Consider the following 24,584-nt stretch of genomic DNA (forward strand, 5'->3'; position numbering starts at 1 on the left):
GTTGACTATATCCGAAACAGTGAAATGGCGTTTCATGGAAAAGCATCGTCATTGCATTCGATATATAAAAAAATTCTAATGGTTAAATGAAAAAGCAATTTAAAAGTCTACTTTTCTATCACTGAATTTGGGGACTCTCAGCTCTGCGTAGGGACTTTTGTAGCATTTAAATAATGATTATTCCTCTTAGTTCTCAATCTGATAGCTGAGAGAATCCTCAATCTTAAAAAACAAAAACAAACCAAAAAACAAAAACAAAAAAACTACCTTTCCCCCCAACGAATGCTCTTATCCCCCTAGCTCTGCGGAATGTAGGCTGCTTGTGCGTGAGGTGCCAGCGGTGCAGGCCGTCCGTGGTGAAGGGAAGGCAGGCCTCCAGACCAGCAAGAGCCGAAGGGACGGTGGCCTCAAGTCACTGCACATAAAATAGGTCTTTCTAAACACAGTTCTAGAAACACCTGGCTTCAGATGAAGGATCAGGAGAAAACCATGAAAGCACTAAGACCTCAAAAGAACCAAAATGAAAGCTTAGAGTGTGGCTGTCTTTCAAAAGCTATACCCTGTGTGTTGATCCAAAATGAAAAGGATATGGGAGAGAAGATGAACTTTGAGGAAAAGCAACTTGATGGTGAGTAAGGCTTGGTGGGCATACCTGATACCTGGCGGTCTGATTTTCAGAACTGGGATGTCAATACTGATGTAATAATCTAAATAAGAGAAACAGGAAGTAGAGGTAGAGGGATGGCAGCACACGCTAGTCAAAGTATTCACAACACCCCTGAGCACGGGCTGGTGACGAAGACAGTGGTGACGGCACCACCAGCCGGGGGCACGGGAACGAGAGCCTGCGCTTAGGGCCAGCCTTTCGGGGGACACCCAGCCAAATACTCTAGAACGAAAACTTAGATTCAAAAACATTACAAATGAAAATAATTTCTGTCTAGCAAACAGAAAATCTTGATCTACAAAGTAAAGAATACAATTTGGGGTGGATTCTAAGTTTTATTGTCTTATTCAGCTTGTTTCAAAGTCATCAGAAGCCTGGGGTGACCACACGTGACCTGGGCTCCGCACAATCAAGGGCCACTCAACATCAAATTACTAAATTTAACTCAGTAGTTTAGGGGAACCAGAAATTGATTGGGCCCCAACTGTAGAATACTGATAATCTATAAAGTGAGCCTCAAATGCTCCTGAGGGGAAAGAATGCCTTCATAAAGAATGGCAAAAAGATCTAAAAGTGAAGGCAATTTGTCAAAAGAGATTATTTGATTACAAATCAAATAATTAAAAAAAACACAAAAAACAAAACAAACAAACAAAAAAACAAATGCAAAGAAAAAAACCCAAAACCCTGTACATCAAAAGAAAAGGCAGATCCCCTGATTTAGCTAACTCTGGAAAGTCTTAAACTTTCTAAAGTTTAGCACAGACATTACAGAAAGCGAGTGCAGCCGTGCAAACACAGCAACTAACCAAAGTGCATTGAAAAGATAAGCACCCCGAAAAATCAGGGGACAACTTGGAGAAAATTAACATTGCCAAAACAAAGAACAAAAGGAATTACTGGAAGGAAAAATTAAAAGGAACACGATGTTAAATGCTAAGTAAAAGGGGCTCAGGAATGATGGTGTAACATTGTTCTTCAAGTGGTCTGTAAAGGGATTTACGGTCTAGGAGGGCAAGACTATGTTTTAGAGGAAACGAAGGCTATAATCAGGAACAGAACGAAACGAGAAAAGAATCCTGGCCAGATGTGAGAAAACCCTGAAGCCCAAGCCCTCCCCAGGGTCCGGGGTCCCCACCTGGAACAAAAGCAAGTTTACACCCTGACATGAACACAAGAGCAGACGCCCACTGGTAACAAGGGAAAACCTTTATCTGACAGAAGCAGACTTGACCGCTTCCGTAACTGGGATGGATACGCTTCTGCCCCGAAGGCTCCCGAGTCCGCGGCTCGGTTTCCTAGCCTGGCACTCTGAGCGGCGCTGCCCGGTGAGGCCGGCCCTCCTCACACCACTCCGAAGCAACGCTTCCCAAGACAAGGAATGAGGCTTGTCAATTACCTTGAGCTCCTGCAGCTGGTCAGGCTCATAGAGTTTGGGGGACAACGCCTGAGCCAGGAAGGCGTCCAGCTCCTGGCGACGCAGGATCCGTGCTCCAGGCCACTGCACCATATACCTACAGGGGGTGGACAGAGAGGGTCTGGTGTGAGGATGGAGCGCTCACCGGTCACACGCACAACCTGGCATCCAGGTTCCAAGGGAACTCAGGATGATACGAGCTGGGGGGCACCAAGAGCTCTTACCCAGCATCTCTATGTACACCGGATGACACCTGCTACACATGCGTGTCTAATCACCTGGGCTGAACAGAACGTCTGCTTTCAGAGTGATTAAAATAGCACACCACATTTGCACAGACTGCAAACCAGCTGCTCAGTGATTTCTGATACAACTTCACTCTTGTAAGGTATTCAAACCCTGGAAACACACTGGAAGCATCAATTTACATGATTTATTTTTTTCAATTCAAGACCGGAATCCTGGGAGGCAGACTCTAGGTCCAAATAAGAAAGATGTGTCTCCTGACAAGGGGCGAGTGTTGCAGGAGACGAGTGCGCAGAAGAGGCTCCCGCGCCGGCAGGTGAGCGCCAGAAAGGGGTCCCGGGAACGAGAACTAACGCCGTGGCCTCAGAATTGGTGCCCGCAGGCCCTGGACACACTAACCTCCCAGGGCAGCCAGCAGTGCGGCGGGGGAGGGGGGGGTATCGATTTATAAATCTGCAACGTCCATGTGTGCCATCAGCCCGGGAGCTGCCAGGCGCCCACGCTCCTTCCCTTACTCACCTTGCCACATGTACTGCCTCTATCACAACCCTGGGGCACTGAGCAAAGGGGCGGCTGCTACGGCCCTGGCCCAGCTGTCCCCGAGAGCCCATGGGCCCAGCCCTGCACTCAGCAGACTGAAGGATGACCCAGCACGTTGCCGCTGATTAACTTATGGTGACGGACCCTGAGACTCTGGCAAACGGCTCAGAAAGAGCAGAGAGAACGGCGACAGGCCTCACGAAACTCTTCCCGGTCCTGTCTGCCAAAGAAGTTTTCTCAGAGCTTAAAATGAAAAATCTAAGTCGACAAAAGAGGACGAGTCGGTGTGGAGCCCACCTCACGTGGAAATAATCAATACTTCACGGGAGCACACACAACTGGGCAAAGCAGGGGGCTCTGACCAGCTGACTAAGACACGTATTTTTTTTTATTTTTATTTTTTTTATTTTTTTTTTTTTTAAGTTTTTTTTTTTTCAACTTTTATTTATTTTTTGGGGGGACAGAGAGAGACAGAGCATGAATGGGGGAGGGGCAGAGAGAGAGGGAGACACAGAATTGGAAACAGGCTCCAGGCTCCGAGCCATCAGCCCAGAGCCTGACGCGGGGCTCGAACTCACGGACCGCGAGATCGTGACCTGGCTGAAGTCAGACGCCCAACCGACTGCGCCACCCAGGCGCCCCAAGACACGTATTTTTAAAACAGCCTGAGAGAAACACGGAAGAGTTCGCCAGGTGTCCGGTGCCTCTCCACCTCTGCACATGCCGCCTCCCATCACGCGGGCCCCATAATCCTGAGGGGCCACCGCTGTCCACGTTACAGGCGGGAGACACAGGCACAGAGCTTACGCACTTCGCAGTGAAATTACAAAGGGCAAGGGGAAAGTGACGGTCATTTCAAGTAAGCGAAGAGTAGACCTTAAATCTCTACGGTATTTAGACGTAGATGCGTGTATCTGAAAGAAATGCAAAAGCTTTTCGTCACTAAACTACTTGCAAGGACAAAGCCTCCAACCTTGTGACCCTGCCATGTGCAGCACAAGGTCTTACTGATTGTGGGGTTCTGTGCAAGAACCTGCAAGTGTGAGGGAAGCCCCCCACGACATCTGAGAAAGTTACTGTGGGAACGCCTGTGCTCCGCATACAATGTCCTTTGCCTGCATGTCTGTGCTATACTATTTTTAGTTCTTCCTTCCTAAAAACTGTGATAAAATACACAGAACATGTGCCACCTTAACCACGTGCCAGTGGACAGTGAGGGCATCAGATCCGCCCACACTGTTGCTCGGCACCTCCCCCTCCCGCCCTCTCCCTCCTGTGAACCCAAAAGACCCTAACGCCCCCCGCCCCCCCCCCAGCCACATGTTCCTTTTAACATCCTGAATGAGAAAAAAGGCTGTCTTGGGGACAGCCTGGTTTTCTCAAGATCTTTCTTGGTCTTCTTGGCAGCAAAGACTCAGAAGTCAATTTAGCTGAACAACGAACAGTCTTTTTGTTAGAATGCCTGATGTTTCCTCCACCTGGCTTTCTGGTCCTTTTGAAACAAAACCACCCATCACCCGTTTCTCACTTCCATCCTCAGAAAGGCTTCCTGGACGTAAATGCTCAGACTAACTCACACCACGCAGGCCGTGCCCAGGGCATCACGGTGAGGAGTAAAGGGTACCAGGGTGATGGCCTTGCCTGTACCCCCTGCCACACCGCTCCACCTGGGCAGACGGTGTTCCCGTTGCCTCCCGTTGCTCAGGGCCTGGGGCGGGAAGGTGTCTGGGGCTCCCTCCACTGCCCGCTGCTGCCCTGTCCATGCTGGGGAGCTGGGTCGGGGCAGGTCCTTGTGTGACCCTCCCAGAAAGGCTGCGTTCCTTAGGGTGTGGGGACAGGCACCACAGGCTGCCTGTGTCCTGCCAGGGGGCTCAAGCCCTCCATTCCCTTAACTCATCTCCAGGCCTGAACCTAGCCGGCTCCTCAGGGGAATGTGAGCTCTCTGGGATGAGGGTCTCGGCCCTACCCTGGGAAGGCCCCCTTCTGCTCTGTCTCGGGCACTAGCTTCACCCCCACACTGAATCTCGGCTCGGGTCTGCACCCCCCCCCCCCGCCCCCCCCCCACTGCAGTCACAGTGTTGAGTTTGGGGCATAAGTGACCACCACTGCCTCCCTGCCCTGGAGGCAGGAACAGAACCTCACGGGACACAGGCACAGGCAGACTGAAAGTCTATCGGGTCCCCTGTTTGCAAGCACTGCCTCCAGGGGCTGCCACCCTGTTAGTTCATGTGCCGTCTACACGATATCTGCAAACAAGTCGGTGTTCATGCCACATCCACCCAGAGGAAGACGAGAAGCCACCCAGGACTGGATGAGATGCGGTAACTAAACTTAAGCACGAGCCACGATGTTTTCCTGTCAGCAAAGCACATCACGGGGCAAGTGGCAAAATCTGAGTGAGGCGCGTAAACGAGATGTACGGACAGGACTTTTCCGATTTTGACAATGTCTTTGTTTTTAGAAACACACACCAAAGAGCTCAGGGGTAGAGGTGTCGCACCCAAAACTGCCACTCAAGGGGTCCGGACGCATGAGCACACAGACACACAAGGAGAGCGACTGCAGTAAAACACTAACATGTGGGAAGTCGGGGTGAAGGACAGCCACAAACTCCTTCAACTCCTCTCGCAGTCTGTTCAAGTTTGAAGTTATGCAAAAAGAAAGAGAGAAAAAGGAAAGAGAAAATTAAGGGAAGGGAAACACTTTTGTGGCCCACAGCCTGGCCTTGTGACTGCTGACCTCTGCCCCTGCCCCTGCCCACCCCCGTCCTGCCCCAAGCCACCAACGCCAAGGGTTTGTAGCCGCACTCCCACCGGCCTTCGCAGGGAGCTGGCCTCGAGCTCAGGTGCTCCTGTTGGCTGACCCGAGTCCTTGGTCTGCGGCAGAACCAACCTACTTGTCTTGGGTTTGCAGACCACTGGCCTTGAGGATGAAGGACGATACGGCCTGACCACACTCGAAAACACCTGCCACGGATGCCAGCAGGTCCATCCAGGGTCACGGCGACACAGAACCCACCGCCTGGGCACCGCTTCTCCTGCACGCAGCGCCCTCCCCATTCCCCACACTTTCCCCTTAAAAACCCACCCGCTTCGCCTGGACGGGGAAGATGGCCTTGGAGACATTAGCCTGCCCTCTTCCCATGTTGCCGGCTTCCTGAGTAAAGCGACCTCTCTTTTCCCACCATCACTCCTCTCTCGAGTGTTGATTTTCGAGCAGAGAGCAGCGGAGCCTGAGGTCAGAACCAGTTCTGTCCAGCTATAGGTTGTCTGCTGGGCATCACAGAACCTCACTGCCCCCCACCCCAGGACCCAGACCCAACCCCAGGGCCGCGGAGGCACACATCAACCCTGACTCGCCCTTGCCGGGTCTCTCCACACACCCCCCCTTCCTCCAAAACCGTGAGGCCTCCAACTCAGCTCACCCACTTAACCAGAGCGTGTGCCGGGGAGCACCTGCATCCCCCAGCACCAGCCCATCCTGGAGCCCAGAGTGTAGAAGGGAGAACAGACCCTCTTAGTGGAAGCAGATCGGCCTGTTTACTGGTGCCCTGGCCCCCAAGCCCCCAGGGACTTGTCCCGTGAACAGCAGTCCTTTACCTCTCCCTGATTCCCTCTCCTCAACCAGCTCCACCTCCTCAGGACCTGAAACCACGAGAGGCTTGCCATGCAGGCCAAACCCCAGGGGATTGCCCGTCTCCATAGCCAATCAGGTCACCCACCTCCCACCACAGTGCCAGAGCCTCTGGTGACATGGCCAGTCCCACTTACTAATCCTTCCATTCTCTACAAACCACAAAAAAATCAACCGTAACGACTATCTTAAAAATGGGCACCAGGACAATCCTGAAATCTGGAAGGCTTGACAAGGGCCGTCTGAACAATGCCAGAGAGACGGCCTAGGAGGGGCAAGGACCAGGATGGAGACCAGGTGCAGAGGGCGGCCACGGTGCATCCCAGGTTGCGTGCACGGATGGCCAGGGAGGCCCCAGCACCACAGCGCCTCGTCCTGCTCCGAGTGCGGCCGTTCCGTCCAGGTCAGCCGCATAAGCCTCAGGTGAGGCAGGCAGCATCCGCTGGGGTAAAGGCCACACACCAATTTAAACTTGGAAGAGAGAAGTACAATCGAACAAATTTATTCTTGCTAATTTGATCTCAGAGCAGCCGAAGTCTTCACCTCTAATGTTTGGCTACATAAGGTCTGTATTAATAAAAACAGATCCATAAATGAACTTTCCATTCGAGAAACCAGAAGCTTCCAAACGAAGATCTAGTCTCTCCCACGAGCTAATTTTCAAAGCAGGTAAAGGGAAGAGCCTGAAGGAGAGGCTTCTAAATTAGTTACTGGCCTTCAAGCCTGTGAGGAGCTTAAGAAACGTCAGGAAACAAACACTCGGCTACGGCTGTGTCCTCCATCTTGTTCCTTGAGGGTGAGGAACAGGAGAACTGGTGGCCAGGAAGGAAAACGCAGAGGGCTGGGCCCCAAGGTTGCCAACAGGGGTAGGGTCCATATGTGCACTGTGCCTGCCTACCGCAAACACCCTGGGACAGACTGGCAAATGGGGACTGTCTCCACCACTAGGAAGCAGGGCTGCTGGGAGAAAGGGGCCGTAATCTCTCTGTAGGGAAGGAGGCAGGTGCTCCCAGGATGATGGAGAACTGTCAGAAGAACAGAGGCCAGCCTGACACGACCCCAGCAGGTGACCACAAAGCACCAGATCTAGTCTGCCAACAGTGGACTAGGGGCCACAGAAAAAGACAGAAGCTGTGAGTCTGCTGAGGCTGATGGAATATTTAAACTGAGTGCCTCCCACAAAATGGGACAGAGCAGCCCCACAGGAGCCCTGCGAACATCTGCCTCTCCAAGTGGCCAGGGTGCAGGCACACAGCCCAGACAAGACCACAGCAACAGAGGGACGGCCAGTGTTTGGTGGAAAAACCAATCGGACTGGTCACCTCCAAACACAAAGAGAAAATCTTAAATGGACCCTGAAGTTCACACAGAAAGAAGGTATGACGTTGACTGTGATGACTGTATTAGAAAATGTCCTGATTTGTTAGACGGTCACACTGAAGTATGTGGGTTTAAAAAAAAAGCTCTATTTTGCCCCCAACCACCACCTCCCATTCTGCAACCACCAGCTTCTTCTCTGTATATAGGAGTCTGTTTGTTTGCCATGAGCACGGAGTCCTGTACAACTGCTGAATCAATGTGTTGTATGCCTGAAACTAACATAACGTTATATATCAGTTACACTTCGATAAAAAAAAAATCGAACTATTTAAAAAACAAAACAAAAAAAAAAACAAAACAAAAAACAACTCTTTGTATTGTCCTTGCAACCTTTTCCCAAGTTGAAAATTGGTTCAAAAAAACCCTCAAAAACCTACTGAATCTAATTCAGGTATGCATGCCAACTCAAATTAACTCCCAGACACCAACAATGTCCACACAGACTTAAGGGGGCCATCAGCTGAGGGCACGGAAGCATGCAGCACCCCAATCCGGCTTTCAATCCTTCTCCAAGGACAGGAGCCAGCCCCCTGGAGAGGGCAGGGTCCAGGGCTAATCTTGTGGGGGGCAGAAAGCAAGAATATGCTGGGGGCACAGACGACACAAGGGCCCACGGAATGAGCACTCCAAAGCCTGACCTGGAACATCTGAGTAACCAAATCAACCACACATCAAGTTATAACCCCAGGAATTAAAATAGATAACCTCAAGTCCACACTGATCTACACGTGATTAAATACATGCGGGGAGAGAAATGTTTTCCCTACAGAGCTCCAAACAATACATAATGTGTACAACCTTCAAAATCTTTAAGATTTAGAGGATAAAGTACATTTAAAATCATTATGGTTATTTCCAAAAAATACATGTTCACCAAATACACCTGTTCTGCACACAGACCACCCAGGATCAGTTCAAACCCACGCCACGCTGCCCCAGACTGTGTCCCCACAACACACACGACTGCGGGGGGCGGGCGGGCAGCCACACCTAACCTACCGTAGGACGCAGCACAGCACCGTGAGATGGGTGGGCACGCTGGCCGGGTTGAGCATGGCTGGCGTGTCCGACCTCATGCAGGCCAGGAAGGCCCTCATCCTGCGGTTCTTGTCCTCCACTGCCTTCCCCAGCCACAGCCGCTTCAGGTTGGGGCAGGTCCACTCCCTGAAGGCCAGCGCTTCCACCAGTTCCGGCGTCTGCGGAGACTTCCCTTTGTAAGCTGCCCACTCTTTGATGATCACGGGGGGAACTGGAGGGGAAGAGCAGAGGAAGACCATTTACACCCCGGCTCAGCCACTGGAGGCCGAACAAAACCAACCCTCCAGTAATCACAGTCTGAAGGTGCCACTGCTCACACACCATCGCATTCTCTCATCAGCAAGCCACCGGCCACCAGTCCTCAGGTCTAGAACATTCTGTCCCCTACGCACACTTTCGTGGCACATTCGGATTTCCAGTCAGGCTACCGATAAATTTCTTCTCGATCAAATTATGACTTGACTTCCCCATATAACTAATACGTATAAATCAAAGATGTTAGAAAAATTTTATTATTTCAATCCATTAAGTGCTAATAGTAACAACTGGCAAAATTTACAAAAGTATGTGATTATCAACATATCCTGGGAAATCCAATTTAGATAGCTCATCTTTTTCTACATAAACAGATACTTTCACTAATCAGATTTCAGAAATAATTTGCACTTGGTGCCACTTCGTGTAAAGGTCTCCTTCCACAAACGTTGATCAGTAAGCATAAGCTACCCCAGAGTGAGACCCCAAAAGCCTAGCAAGGCGGCAGGAGCAACAGTCAGTGTTCTGAAATCCCAGTGACATCAGCTTACAGTAATTCTATTCAGGAAGACTGAAGACAAAGCATAAAATTCCCCATTTTATCTCAAAACAGGCAAGAAGGTCCAAGTTGATGTAACAGAAACAACAGTGGCCTCTCATCTACAGTTGCTTTAGCACTATTTGAGTTCAGTTAATTCTTAAACCACGACATGCACCATTCCCCACATCATTCTGAATGAAGTCGGAATGAAGCGTGGCAGGAGAGACAGTGCAGACCAGGGAGAGAGCACGTCCCAGCCCCTCTCCTTGGCGCTAAGGGACAGGCCGACGCTGGGCTCGGGGTGTGCACTGCCAGGGAACTAAGGCTCACTTCGGTCCGTGACCGTCAGAACAGAAGCAGGGTGGTGCAGTGACTCCCCGGGCACTTTCCACAAGGCCGTTCTATCCAAATGGCAGCACCCAGGCGGGGCTCATGTTCCCTAAAGTAGTGCCCAAGGCAGACAGGAGACTGAAGGCCCAGACTCTGCCCACCTGCAGCCCCACCCCTCCCACCGGCATAGGGTCCTGCGGGTCGTCGGCAGCTGCCCAGCCCCAGACAAGGCAGGGAAAGTGTGCCGCAAGGAGCCCAGGACTCCCACCCCAGGAGCAGGCTGCTGGAGCAGGGGTGCAGGTCAACAAAATTCCCCCAAATCGTCCTCTTACAAAAAAGTTACTGTTTTGTCACAGGGAAAAAAGCCCTTTCATTCACATTTGAGTATCTTAGTGTTTAAATATCAAAGGAAAATCTAAAACACATAAAATGATTGTTTTAAAGTCCATCAAGTCCAAACAGATACACATGTATATATAAATACATGCACCTTTGTATTCATCCTTACTTTTAGATGCCGGCCACACCCCCACGCAGTCCCCACTGCCCAGCCGACCCTGTCCTTGGACTCACAATCTAGCCCCACGCCTGCCAAGCCCCAGCATACTCGGCACACACAGGGCGGCCATCATCGCCACGAGGTCCCCTCTGCCCAACTAGTGTCAGGGGCTGGCAATCGTCAGCTCCAGATAAACAGGCCAAGGTTGGTCACAAAACAAGCCCTTAACCAGCAGGCTGTGTGTCCACTGGTTGATCCACAAAGCTAATTTTCATGCCAAAAAAGCAAAAACAAATCTATTTTGTAACATACTCCTTTTTGTGGCAAAGACTTAAAGGCGATGATTAGATTTTATCTTTGGTTGTAGGATTAGCTAACGTAGCTCCTCTCCCTTTCTCCCCACCACACGCGCACGCCTACACCCGTGCACACGCGCGCACACACACACACACAGGCTGGCTGCCCAATGCCTGGTCTCTGATCTGACCCCCTCTGGAGGCGTCCCCACGAAGTCCGTCTCTACCTGCGCCTGTGACCTCCCCATCAGCTCCATCTCCACTGCTTTCTAACACCTTCCATGGTCATCCCACTTTATCAGTTCCTGTTTTCACCTAGAAACAGGTCTGGGGAGGCACGCCTGGGTGGCTCAGTCGGTGAACCTGATCACAGACTCAGGTCATGATCTCGCAGTTCATGGGTTGGAGCCCCACGTCAGGCTCTGTGCTGACAGCTCGGAGCCTGGAGCCTGCTTCAGATTCTGTGTCTCCTTCTCTCCCTGCCCCTCCCCTGCCCATACTCTGTCTCTGTCTCTCTCTCAAAAATAAACATTAAAAAAGTTAGAAACAGGTTTGGGGAGCACATACTCATTCCTGAGGTCAGAATGCTTATGGTCCAGGCCCCATAGAGAAGGGGGCTGAGCCAGCTGCTCAAGCCCGCCTGTCCCCCTCCCCTGGGGGCCCGCCCCCCAGCAGCCCATGCACAGGGCGGGCTCAAAGGACCCCACACGCGCCTACACCTCCAGGGAGCTGCTGTGCACACGTACTCCCAGCAGAGGCTTTGGGGAAGTACCGGAGATCCAGGGAACCTGCTCTGCACCCACCAAGAAGGAGGCAGGAGGGGGCCTTGCTCCCTGTGATGGAGGGTCTCGCATACTCACTTCCTCTCATCTCCACTACTTATGAGCAGCTCAAATCTAATTTTGGAAATGCATGTCTAATTTAAGAAAATCAAGGTGTAGGAACACAAAACTTTGTTCCAAAAACAAAAGCAAAGCTGTCCTGACTTGCTTTATTTTTAACCTATATGTATCTGTTTTCGGAGATCTTGTATACCACCACTTACTAGTGGTGAAACCTCCGACGAGAAACCTAACAGACATTTATAGGATACCTTCTATGTACCAAATAGGGGTGGGGGACATGGGGCTGAGGGGCCAACCCCCATGTGCCACACCACACTCAGGGTCTCCTTAAACCCTGAGGCCCAGCCTTGGGACCAGGATAGGGAAAAGGGACAAGGACGCCCTTTAACACAGTCTTGATGAGGACACACGAGGCTCGCAGCCATTCACAACCGTGTGAGATCAACTACAGGCTCGTTACCCAGGAATGACTAATTAAAGACCAGTGCTGATAAAGAATCCCAGGAACATCCATTTCCAGGGTGACAAACGGCTGCCTCTGTGTACACGTGTGTGGCCCCCCCCCCCCCAGAATGTGTACAGCCCTCCCTGGCCCCACCCAGGACAGAGGGCTCGGGCTCTGTGACTCCACTCACAGAACAAACAGATGAGAGTGGCCAGCTAACAGTAAGCCATCTGGACTCTTACGTCTGCAAAAAACACTGGTTATATGGGGACTGCATATGGGGACTGGGTTATTAAGAACACAGTGAGCATACATGTCTGCCATTCAGGCAAGAGCAGTGGGATATAAAAGCATGTCCATGACGACTCCATTTTAGAAAGACATGTTCAAAGATGTGACCTCACACCCAGAGGTCAGCAAAGCCAGCTGCTATTGGTGAATAAACCCACGCCACCATCAACAAATACCCATCTCGGCTTTTCCACTGACAAAAAAAACTCACCATTTCAGGCAGACTTGAAAACACTCAACATGAGATCATCTTCCTTTGCTTACACTAGAGCAAAAACCCCAAGGTATCTGTTTTCTGTATTAGTAGAGGCTACTGCACCTTCTTTACAGAAAGTACCTCTGCAAAACACAATTTGGGGACATAAAACACTATTACACCTAAGCTGTCCGTGAGAACCCGTTTCCATCAGACGTTAACCACGGTATCACATATAAACACATGACCACCAGCTATAAATGTTATAATGCCGACTTGGGATCCATCCCAGACCAGGAATAACGAAAATGTTTCATTCTGCAAGCCAATTTCAACCAAGCGGTGGTGGCTGCCCACAAGCCACGAGATGAAGGACATCTCTGAGCTCAGTGCCAGAGCACCGTGAGCACTGGCCACACCGGCCACCGGCCCAGTGTGCAACACAGGTGCGGCTGAGGGGAAGATGGAGACAAACACCCCCCACGACTGCAACCGGCTGGACCTCTGGTCTCTATACAGGCGTGTGTGCAAATGTGCATCGGGGGCTCGGGGCGGGGGTGGGGGGGTCCTGGTCTACCTGCTGCGCTAACTAAGGTCACAGAAAAACAACAAAACCACACATATATGTAAAAACAAACTCTGGTTCCTTCGCATCAACGCAGATACAGAAAACTGGGCACAATGGCGGCTGTTCCTTCCTTCTCGTGGGACACTGCCATGCAGGGTGGTGGGGTCCAGCTGGCTCTCCACTTCCTCGTGCGAACAGGTGTGGGGACACCCTCCAGGACTCGTAAGCCACAGAGCACACACAACGTGTGGTTACAGACCATGCCCGCAACTATTCCTGTCCTCACTTTCCCTACATACATCATTCCCAGGGCATCAGAAGCTTGGGAGTTCAAGGGCCTATCACAAATACTGCTCTGAAAAAGTGCCCCACAGCACTGCCACTGAACACCCCCCTGAACACTGCCACTGAACACTGGCCCACAGCACTGATCCACAGGCTCGGGTACTCAGAGGTCCGTGAGGAAAAGACTCGGTAATGCTACTTCTGGAAAGCTTCATAAAATAAAGAAATTCAGATTAATATAAACAGCCTTTGTAAAATCATGGAGAAAATGTTTATGATAACCAATTTCCACACATTCTAAAACAGCACACTGACGTTGGCCATATTAAAGTATTTTGTTTTACAATATAATCCATGTGGGGATGCCTGGGTGGCTCAGTCAATTAAGCGTCTGACTCGCTCAGGTCACGATCTTGGCAGTCCATGACTTCGAGCCCCACGTCAGGCTCTGTGCTGACAGCTCGGAGCCTGGAGCCTGCTTCGGATTCTGTGTCTCCCCCTCTCTCTCTGCCCCTCCCTGCTCATGTTCTGTCTGCCTGTTTCAAAAGTAAACATTAAAAAATTTTATAATATAATCCATGTGAACCAATTTAATTTTACTCATTTTTCATCAGCAGTCCCAATTATTTGACACAAAATTTCTATAGCAAATTGGAACACAAAAAAATCCATGTTCCCTTTGGCTTTTCCTGATGATTTATAAAATGGAGACTCTGGGGAAATCCTTTCTAAAATAGTACTCAGGTACATAAACTTGCTTCCTACAGCCACAAATCCATCTCCTGTGTCTGTAATTTACATCCACTTGTTTTCTACAAGCCTGTCTCTATCATTTACTTAATTCTGAGGTCCTGGGGAGTCTTTTACAGAAAACAGAGGCCAGTTTTCGTAAGCGGACAATAATTTTAAACTGTGCACAGCACAGAACTTTACCTCCTGGGTTTTCTCCTCATCAACTACAGCTGAGGAGTCTTGTTACCCTGCAGTCTTTTTGGAACCTGACCCTTTCTTCCAGCCCCTCCTGTTCCCCTTGGCCGGGTGAGGGGCAGCTGAGGGGTGCCGCCAGGAGGCAGCCAGTCCAGAGCCACCAGCAGGCCAGGAGCGTCACGCTCCAAGCCTCCAGCCTCCAGCCGGGGCACCAGCCCCAGGCCCAAATGCCAGCAGCCACAGAGGCAGCGCCCTGGTCCCGCCTTGCCCCAGAGCAACTGCGCTGTCCCCATCCAGCACCCGGGGCAAAGCGCTTGTGCCAGGTCTGTGGTCTTCCGCCTGGCCTGCTGGAGGGGCCTAGAGCCCCCGATGGTGACTGCAACCAGCTTACTGTCCTAATGAACAAGATCCTGATGAATTTCCTAACAGTAACACGATGGAGACCAGGGATGGGCACACAAAAAATAAGCTGCCAGCATGTAATTCAGTATGACTTTCACAGGCCAGAGTTTTAGGGACCTGAGAGTGGATGTCCTGTTTTAACCATATGATGACTTTAAAAAGGAAGCTTGGCAAAGTCACACGAGCACTCGTATGTCATGTACACTGTATGGGATGTAGACCGATTGAGAGACCACATTTCCAAACGGATATAGGTCTTAAATGTGACCAGAGCGCAGTACTTCTAAACAACCCTGTAGGCTTCCATATGCTCTCGGACTAGTCCTCTGACAACAAAGCCATTCTGGGGAAGCCCAGTGGTCACGGTGAGCCTGCTGAGCCCACACTGGCATGCACAGCATGCTGACACCGTGCTGGATCAGGAGCCTCACCTGCCACAGGAGGCGGGCTCACCTGGGACCCACAGAATAGATGGCAGGACCAGAGGGCATCTGAGAACCAAACCTGCCCCAAAGACCTCACAGCACACAGTCAGTGCTTTCAGAATCTCCTGCAAAATGACACTGACCTCATTTCACCCGCAGACAGTCTAAGAGTGGCCATAGGTAAAACGGGGTTTTAACAGGCTCCTCTGTCAAAGCTCGCTGACCGGGGCCTCCTGAGCAGCTGCCTCCTTCCAGCACGACCAGCATTATCACCCTCACCTCATCCAGAGTCCCAAGAACTTGCTTCCTAAGGACACTGAGATGTAGTCACTTAGGACACAGCTCAGGCAGGAAGTCCACGGCAGGGGTGTCACCACACTGGCGTTCAGAGTCGGCTGGCATCTAAGAGTGGGCCTCAGGAAACGATCGTGGCGCAGTGTCAATGAGCCGCGTCAGGTCACCGGTGCACATTCGTCTCCTGCACAAGGTTTGCTCCGAGGGAGCGGACAGTGTTTGGGCTCAGCGCTCACAAAAGCTCTGAAGGACAAAACTCTTCCCTGTGGAGAGCTAGCACTCCAGTTAGCGGGACAGCCGGCAAACAGCAGCACGGATTACCGACATAAGAACCTTCTCCATAGGCTGTTTTCCCTTATTAATACGACCGAGGCATGAAACAAATCCACAGGTCCCCGAAAAGACCAAACAGGCCTGGGTTCCAAAGCTGCTCCCGAGAGAGCGAACTAAGACCTCTCTACTTGTAAACTGAGAGGTCAGATGGACAAACCTCTCCACCTAGAGGTCCACGGTTCTCTGTAACGCACATTAGTCACACATTTGTCTGGGTACCACCGACGTGCCAGGGCTGCCTCAGCTCCACGTAGGCAGGGGCACCCCTCTTTTCCCGCTGCCTCAGTTCGTCACCTGTCCCTACCCAGCCCATCCTCCTGAACAGAAACGTCACTCTTACCTCACCTTCAGTGGCCTGCCCGTGGTCGCTGACGCAGAAGTCAGGACCCACTTTCTTTCGTCACTTGAGCAGAAAGACCGCAGCACGCTCAGCACCAACATCCCCCAGAACGTCCACCGGTCCATGCACCCCCATGCATGAAAGCTTCAGGGCTGGCAGAGCCCATCTGTACCATCCCCCCACCCCCTCCTCTCTTCACTGTCCTAGCCCCGAGCCCTGACCCGTCCTCCCTCCGCAGTGCCAGATCCCACCACATGGGGTGCACACACACCCGGCCTGCAGCACAGTGCGCTGCTCTCTCGCTTATGCCCAGAGGGTGCTGGTTTGTGCGGTGAGCGCTGTCCCGTGCCTCTTGCTCGCCTGCTGCCTGCCCACAGGCCAGCCGGACACCTGCACCGCCCAGGGTCACAACGCACGCACAAGGTGGGGAGCAGTTCTCATTTCCCACCCATCCCCCACACCCACAGCTCACCGGCGGCAGAGAACCCCCAGGAAAGGAGGGGCGCGAGCAGAGAACACCCACCCACCCGGACTGCTCTACAAGGCTGTGGGCACTGCAGAGGGGACCCATCCTGGAGACCACCTGAGGGTCCCAAGCTGTGATCACTGAAAACTTCCAGGGAAGGTGCTAAATAATAGTAAGTGTGTTTCTGGAACAGAAGCAAATGAGGAAAAGACCAGCTTTTACCACCAAAGTCAAAATGGTACGCTGGAGCCAAGGACATGGCAGGAAGTGGGGCTGCCCAGGGCTCTGCAACAGCTGGCAGGCCAGGCCCAGGAGAGAAGCAAGGGGCCTAGGGTGCTCAGGGCTGGTGGACACTGGAGGGGAGGTCACAGCTACGGGGCCCAGGTGGCCGGTGCAGAAAAGTGGCTGACCCTGTGCAAAGCGAGAAAGCAGATGCATCCGCCAGGAACGTCCTGGCCACGCAGAGCCGGCTGACGATGCTCGGTGTCTCCCGTGGCACCTCCAGCCCCAGTCAAAGTGGCAGTCAAAGTCAGCAGGGGCTGCAGAGCTCAACGGCCATCCTCAAATGGCCTCACTGACAGAGGCTTCATTTTTTTTATAGAACCACATCTTGGCACGGTAATCAGAAACGAGACATCAGGATCTACGGATCAAGTTTTCAAAGTTGTCAGAATCTCTCCAGGTTAGAGTCCAAAGGTAAGACCCACTGTCACCTGCGTCCCCGAGTGCCACCCGACTGCAGCATGACCAGGCCCACGCTGCCCCAGTACACACGCAGGGGATTCGTCCCCAGACAGCCTGCGCTGAGGGGATGATCTGGTGACCTATTCTCCACAGCTGAGGATATTCTTAATTCAGACTGTACATTTTGGAAAACTTTCCTATATTTCCTAAGAAATATACAGTGACTTTTACACTCCCTACGTTAGCAGATAAAATTACCCAGAACAGAAAGGCACGGTTCTCCCCGAGTATTCCACCGGCCCACTCGCTGGAAGATGGAAAACGCGCTCTGACCTCAGCTTTTGCCAGCACGTCAAGCAGCACCTTGTGTCCCTCCACTCCACTCCCCTCCACCCCAGGGTCGGTCGGGTACAGCCCCGGAGGGAGACCGCTACCAGGACCCTGTCTGCCACGGGCCGTGCGCAGTGCGCAGGTACGCGCCACCCGCACAGAAGCAGCTGCAACGCGGTGAGGTCCTCCCCGGGAACACAGACTCTGCAGTCCGGACGCGCCTGCGGACACCAGAGCGGACGCCACTGTCGCCCTGCCGGGACGCGCTAGCCACGGCGAGATGGCGCCCGTCTAGACCGTTTCCAGCTCAATGTCCAGTTTAAAGTGGAAACGGTTTACCAAATAGACACCATGACTGGAATGTTACTGAGGAAAACAGCCCGGGGCCTGTCCTCCTCTCCGAAGGGCCCCGTGAAGCCCACCGTCTCACGTGGGGACGCTCAGGGCGAACTCAGTCACAATCCTCTAAGGCTTTAGAAAATGCACAAGAGATTACGAGGTACCGAGGAAAACAAACAATGGATTTCACAGTACATACATTCTGGTGGAAGTCTGTTCTTTCTAAAAGCAAGTCTCTCAGTTTTCTTTCTGCTTTCTGCCAAGCTAAACAGCACTCCGTAAACATACTGGCGAACTGGCCTATAGAGCAGGGCGGCGGGAGGCAGGTCTTTGCTGGCTTCATCTTCAATAGAAACAGCAATTTTGATTTCACCCTTTGCATGGAAGAAAGCAGAATAATATTGCACATTTTTCATGTTGAATTCACAACAAACTCACAGAAATATACTGTATTATCTCCAGTTAACGACATTGCAATTCCATTCCACATCAATGCTTAACCACTTGTGTGCAGCAGGATGTTTAGGGAGTTCATTAGCAGTTGTCAAAACATATGCTCAGAGAGTCAAAATAAAATCTATGTGGTTTCATCCTGAATCTGGAACCAAAGCATAAGAAACCACAGACGATCCCCAAGTCTTTGAAACCATCTAGACAGATAACAGCAGACAACAAATAGAATAGAAAATGCTGAGAACTTGCAAACTTTACTATGAGTCATGAAATTCGTAGTTTTTAATAGCCTATGTACAATCCAAGAAATGAGTATCCTGAAAACAAAATGGTCAAATTGTCTTCACTAAGCGCTTCCGTAAAACACGGCCACGTGCAAGCACGGTCCCCCTGTGGGCACTCTCTTCAGTGCTGTCTGATTTGCGAGGCTTTGGCACGTGGCCGGCCTCGGCACAAGACGAGGGGCCATGTGGCCCACACCTTCGTGGGGGCAGGACCTCTGTGGCCCCGTCTGTCTCAGATGTGCTAGGGAGTCAACACACATCAAGAGATCCGGCAGGAGTTTTACTCAGTTGTATTCCTAATGTCAGAACGTCCATATGACCTCTAATGGCTGTTAAATTTATCGATAACGTATCTTTCAAGAATTCCATAGTATTTGCTCTTTGTTCACATAAATTTAATTTCAAAATTGGTCTCTCCCTATCCTCACGAAGCCGGCACCGCTGTGTGGTGGGCACTCTCTCCAGGCCCCTGGCTCAGCTGGCTGCCTGCGTGAGCGTGAAGCCTCGCCCACTGAGGACATCTTGGCCTGAAAATTTAATACCAGAGCCACGCAGCTTGCAGGAAACGGCGTGCCTGACAGTCTAAGCTTTCCCTAACATACAGAAAATTTTTAGGTGGCATTTTTAAATCTGAAAAGATAGTTGTTTACTTTTGTCAACTACAGTCACTTTATTACTATTTGCCCTTGAGATAGATCAGTGAGTGGTGGAAGAGGACAGGCCACCTGTCACTCAGACCGTCCCCAATCAGACCACAGCGGGCAGGGCAGAGGCACAGGGGTCCGGGACCTCACAGCCCACACAACCCCACGGCACAGGGCGCGATTTCCCCCGAAACCCGGGCCCCTTTAAACTCAACAAGTCCTTCTCCCGCGAGAGGAACTTTCCACTTACCCTTATAATATGCGTTGCCCCTGAAAAATAAACTGTTTACTTCACAACCATAATCTGAAAAGCGAAAGCATACGTGCAGACCCATAGCAAATAGTACGTGAGACTTGGAGGCAACCGTAATTTAAAAATAAATGAAAGGAGCTGAGTTACTGTGGTGCCCTTTGACTGATACAAGCGAGCGACACTCGGGTCGGCCGGTTAACGGTCGCAGCCACGTCCAACTGCTGTGGGGCAGGGGGCTTCTGCACTTACAGACCCCGCTTTACAAACCACAGATGGATTGCAAAACAGGGAGAAAAACATCTGATGATCTGTGGTGGTAGAGACACCGATGAAAAGGTGTTAAAAGTACAGGATAGCAATAAACCAATTTTACATGAAAAATCTGGTCACCAAGGTTACATGTTAAATTGTGGGTCTAGGGTTATAAACACCAACATAAAGACTACAAATCACTGAGAAAATTTAAATGGACACATAGATCCATTCAAGACACCAGGATTCAAAACCAATGCCACGCTGGATGTATATTTAAGCATACATTTGTTAAGACGTTACTCAAGTGGAATTATGACACCGTGTAAACAGAAAACTGCATTTTCTGACCGCTAACGTGTTACACAATCCCGTACCGGATTTTCTGTTCAGTGCCATAGAAGCTGCACTCGACAAGCAAGCCCTCCAGCGGCCACTCCAGAGGGGCACTTCCAGGACACATGACAGAACAGGTCTTGTATGTGACATCAAATTAAACCTAACATTAGAGCATCAACACGGTGCAAGAAATGTTGAAATTAGAAATAAATTTACAAGTCAGAAAATAACACGATGTGCCATTAATTTGAAGTTTCAAAAGTATTTTATACCAGATGGAAGGGAAAGTAAGATTTTCCCAAGTTCTCCGACTGCATTTGCTGGTACACATTTCCGCCCTTTCCAGGTTTGGGAAGCAGAAATGCATTTCATTTCAGATACCTGCCTGGTAAGACAGAAAACACCCGTCGTACCTTGGTCAGGACGTGGAAGATGTAGGGGTACATCAGCCCCTTCTTGTGCCGATGCTCTGCCACTCTCAGGACCTCAGGCGCCACCGGGGGCAGGGGCGGTGTGGTGATGTCCATGTGGTTCCGTGTGGGCATGGACAGCAGGCACGGGATCGGCTGCACAGTGCCCATCTGACTCCCCTTCCCTTCAGCGAGCTGGCTGCCCGAGGAGGCCGTAGACGAGCCTTCTGTCTGCAGAGCCACAGGCAGGGGAAGGGGGATTGGGGGGGGAACAAGTCAGCTCATGTTTTCCCTTCTTTCACCGTGCCCCTGTGCAAAGGACCACTCCCCAAAGACAGGGATGGGAGCTGCCCCCTGAGCCCGGGGGGGGGGGGGGGGGGGGGGGTGTGCACCTTCTGCTGGGTGACCCCCTTCACATGACTAGTCCCCAGGGCCCCCGAGGGGGGAAGTGGCATTCTGTGGTTGCTGACCCCTGGGAAGCCACCCTGTCCCACCTGCTCCGTGTGGCCCATGTGGCCCATCCATGTGATTCAAGTTCCGTGGAGACCCTGCCTAGTGCCAAGAAGGCAAGGTCCTCTGCCCAGATGACAAAGGGGGTGCCAGGAAAGGCTGTGTCCCTGCCCAGCAGTGCACACAACAGGGGCTCACACCTACTCCTCACCACCACGGCCGGCAGTGGGAGAATAAACAGAAACCCTAACTTGGGCATTCTCTTCTGTCATTACAGAGCCCCAAATTAAGTACGCACAGGAAACCATTTACCAAAAATTAAAGCAAAAAACAAGCTAATTTCATTAAAACTGAGGAGTCAGACCTACATGACAGAAATATGTACACAGTAAAACACTATGAAAAAACACCCACTCGGTAACAACCAACCGCCAAAACAGAATGTGTGCAAGCTGCACAGGAAAGAGTGAGTGGGGGACTCAGGGATGTAGGGTGGCAGGCAGCAGCTAAGGACATGGAGGGCAAAGGGACACCCTTCCTGTTGTCTTTATAAACTGTAGCCAAGTCCAAACTGTTTGCTGAGACCAATTATTATTTGCACAATAAACGGAGTTATTCTTTCTCATGATAAATGCTGGAAATAATAATTGCATATTGCTTGACTCTGTGCCAATCTAAGGAATACACATTTCTCTGTTTTGATACAAAACGTTATTCTTTACAATGGTATAGAAGTGCTTAACTTTATCCTTTAAAACACAAAGTACCAAAACTGGTCTTAAAAAAAACTCAAGGATAACTCATAAGTGTTTTCTATACTCTCCATTCAGAATATAGACACAATAATAGCTAAAAATTTTGGAAGGTGCTTTGCTAAAAACCATCATCCAGCAAGCATTTCTGTTGCTTATTGATAGGATAACCCTTCAAAAGTGAGAGTATTTCAGAGTCTTAAATGAATTTCCTACATTGTGTCACCTTGTGCAGAAAACAAGTCCTCTCCTGCTAGAGATGGGCACATCCTAAGTGACCGCATGTGGGAACAGACGTGACTGTAGTTAAAGGTATTTCTAGAAATCACTAGCAACAGGCAGAGGCAGACCAAAGGGGGAATGGAATTTACTTTATTTTCATCTTTAATGTGCACATCCCAAGTGATTTCTCATTTAATCCCCACAAAACCCTGCAGGAGGCGAGGACTCTGCAAGCCTTTGGGTCTTGACAAAAGCATGTGCCAGCAGATGGGAGGATTTCCACCAGGCCCTCAACCCGCCCCGTGAGACAGTAGGATGCCCCCCGTTCCCCTTCCCTATCTCTGTGACCCCCTCCCCTCACATCTATGACCCTGTCCCTCACACCAACCTCTATGAACCCCTCCCCACCATGTTGGTGACCCCAACCCCCCCACACACTGACATCTGCGACCCCTTCCCCCATACCAATGTCTGTGACCTCCTCCCCTGCACAGACATCTGTGACCCCCACCCCCATGTCTGTGACCCCCTCACCAATGTGACCCCTTCCCCTCCCATCCCCAAAATGTGTGACACCCCCATGCCAGTGTCTCTTACTCATAACATGCTTTAAAAGAGAGAGTACTCTGCTTTAAACCAATTCCTAACATCACAGGCTCAAAGAGTCAGAACATGAAGGAATAAATGCCAACCCACTACCTTTGTTTGGTCTCCTGGGTCTCCCCGTGCTTGCGGCTCTGAGTGGTTTCCCGTCTTCTCCCAGCCAATTTTGTTCCCGCTGATATGGCTGAACATAAACAAAAGGAACATGGTTACTGAATGGCATGGGCCTTCCACCACAGTAGCCCATGTGGAGCCCACAGACTCAGCGACACCTCAGCTTTACTGACCTCGCCTCCCCCAACAAACCACCTCCGGAAACAGCCCTACGCTGGGGGTGCTTTCGGCCTACTCGGTTGGGCAGCAACAGCCACTCCCTGGAAGAGGAAACACAGAGCACCTAACCCAACCTCAGCACCCGCCTCAAAGATGACAGGGTGGGCCACAGAGCGGGCAGCACAGCCCTGCCTCCAAGGAGTTCAGTCGTCTTGGAGAAACAGGATAAAACAATCACACTCCACTGAGAGATATCAGGCAGAGGAGGATTAAATGTTACCTGGCTCGGATATTCCTCATCATTCATAAATATGTGTAACGTATCACGTGCTGGAACCAGACACGGGGCGCCCGGCCTGTTCTCTGAGAGGCCCTGGGAGCGCAGGGACGTGGCCCAGGAGAGGGAGTGCGCTCAGAGAGTGGGCGGCAGAATGGGATTTGGGGGACAGCTTCCACTGGAAAGCAGGAAAAATCAGGGTGTGGAAAGGGACAGCGGGAAGAGCACTGAGCATCTCACAGGCCAGATTGAGGTATTCCAATCGGCATTTTTTTAAAAACTGTAGGTTGTGACCCATTAGTATCTCCAGAAGAGTTCAACCAGCATTTTATAAACACTGAAATGGAACAGAATGCAGTAAACGTGGTACACATGGCATTATTTCATAAACGTTTTTGCTCATCTGTAGACCGCAGACCACAACATAAACGGAAGCTCACCACGGGCTCGGGGAACGGACAGGATCTCCCCGCAGATGGGCCTCCCTTGCCTCCTGGCAGGGCTCCTCCCCCCATCCCTCCCCACAGGGCCCGCGCCCAAACCAGCTTCTGAAATCAGTGCTGGCCACAGGGCAGGCCAGGGAAGAGCGCAATTTATTGGACCTGCCTCCTAACAGACTCAAGTGACAGATTTTTTTTAAGACCCACTAATTCTCCCATCTTCCAACAGACTTCATGTCAGTTCTGCTACTAAAAAAAAAAAAAATAAAATAAAATAAAATAAACCAAACCAAACCAAACAAACAGCAAAAAGAAGGAGAGAGGAGGAGCAGGCGCCCACAGTAAACAAGAGTCCCCATGCGGCACCTCTCAGAGCCCGATCCGGCTCCTCGGTCCCAGCCATGTGAAGGGACACTGCACAGCTGCCCGGCGTCCAGTTCCTGGTCCTCTGCAAGGACTCAGGGCGACCAGTGCTCGGTCCGAGTCATCTGTACCCTCTGAGGCCACAGCTTTGCAAGACTAGAAGGATCCTTTGCGATGAGGAGCCACCAAACTGAACGTGAGTATTCCAGGAGCACAACGATCATGCCAAGATCATTCTGTTTAAAGTCAAGAACAAGGCACCAACTGTGGGGGCAGGGGGCCTGGAGCAGGGCTCGGCGCACAAGCTGTCAGCTGTGCTGCGTCCAGCAGGAGCATTCCAGCACTGGGAAGGAAAGGTTAGCGGCACTGCAGTGATCCAAAATGTGGCATAAATAGAGATGCTTACGTACTTTTTCGCTAAAAAGTCAGTGACATTTATCTAGTGAAACTTTAGAACAAATTACTCAGATACTTACAGGTTTTATAAAGAAACATAACATCTATCGTTCACAATTCTAGACACTGGAAGTAGGATATACCTATAAAAACATGCACCA

At 51.0% G+C, this 24,584-nt stretch overlaps 1 protein-coding gene across 2 annotated transcripts in view; it reads right to left on the minus strand.

The window, feature by feature from the left end:
* FAM120A (family with sequence similarity 120 member A) overlaps nucleotides 1–24,584 on the minus strand; it is a 97,442-nt gene that overhangs the window by 15,687 nt on the left and 57,171 nt on the right. For both annotated transcript variants that reach the window (XM_040449583.1, XM_040449582.1), the window contains exons 8-12: nucleotides 22,771–22,858; nucleotides 20,651–20,878; nucleotides 18,212–18,386; nucleotides 8,883–9,132; nucleotides 2,067–2,181 (exon numbers count right to left, since the gene is read on the minus strand). In XM_040449583.1, the coding sequence (XP_040305517.1) occupies nucleotides 2,067–2,181; nucleotides 8,883–9,132; nucleotides 18,212–18,386; nucleotides 20,651–20,878; nucleotides 22,771–22,858 (856 nt within the window). The remainder of the gene's footprint in view (nucleotides 1–2,066; nucleotides 2,182–8,882; nucleotides 9,133–18,211; nucleotides 18,387–20,650; nucleotides 20,879–22,770; nucleotides 22,859–24,584) is intronic.

Source organism: Herpailurus yagouaroundi, unplaced genomic scaffold (genome assembly GCF_014898765.1).
Source record: "Herpailurus yagouaroundi ecotype Mexico unplaced genomic scaffold, PumYag 199, whole genome shotgun sequence".
Lineage (NCBI taxonomy): Eukaryota > Metazoa > Chordata > Mammalia > Carnivora > Felidae > Herpailurus > Herpailurus yagouaroundi.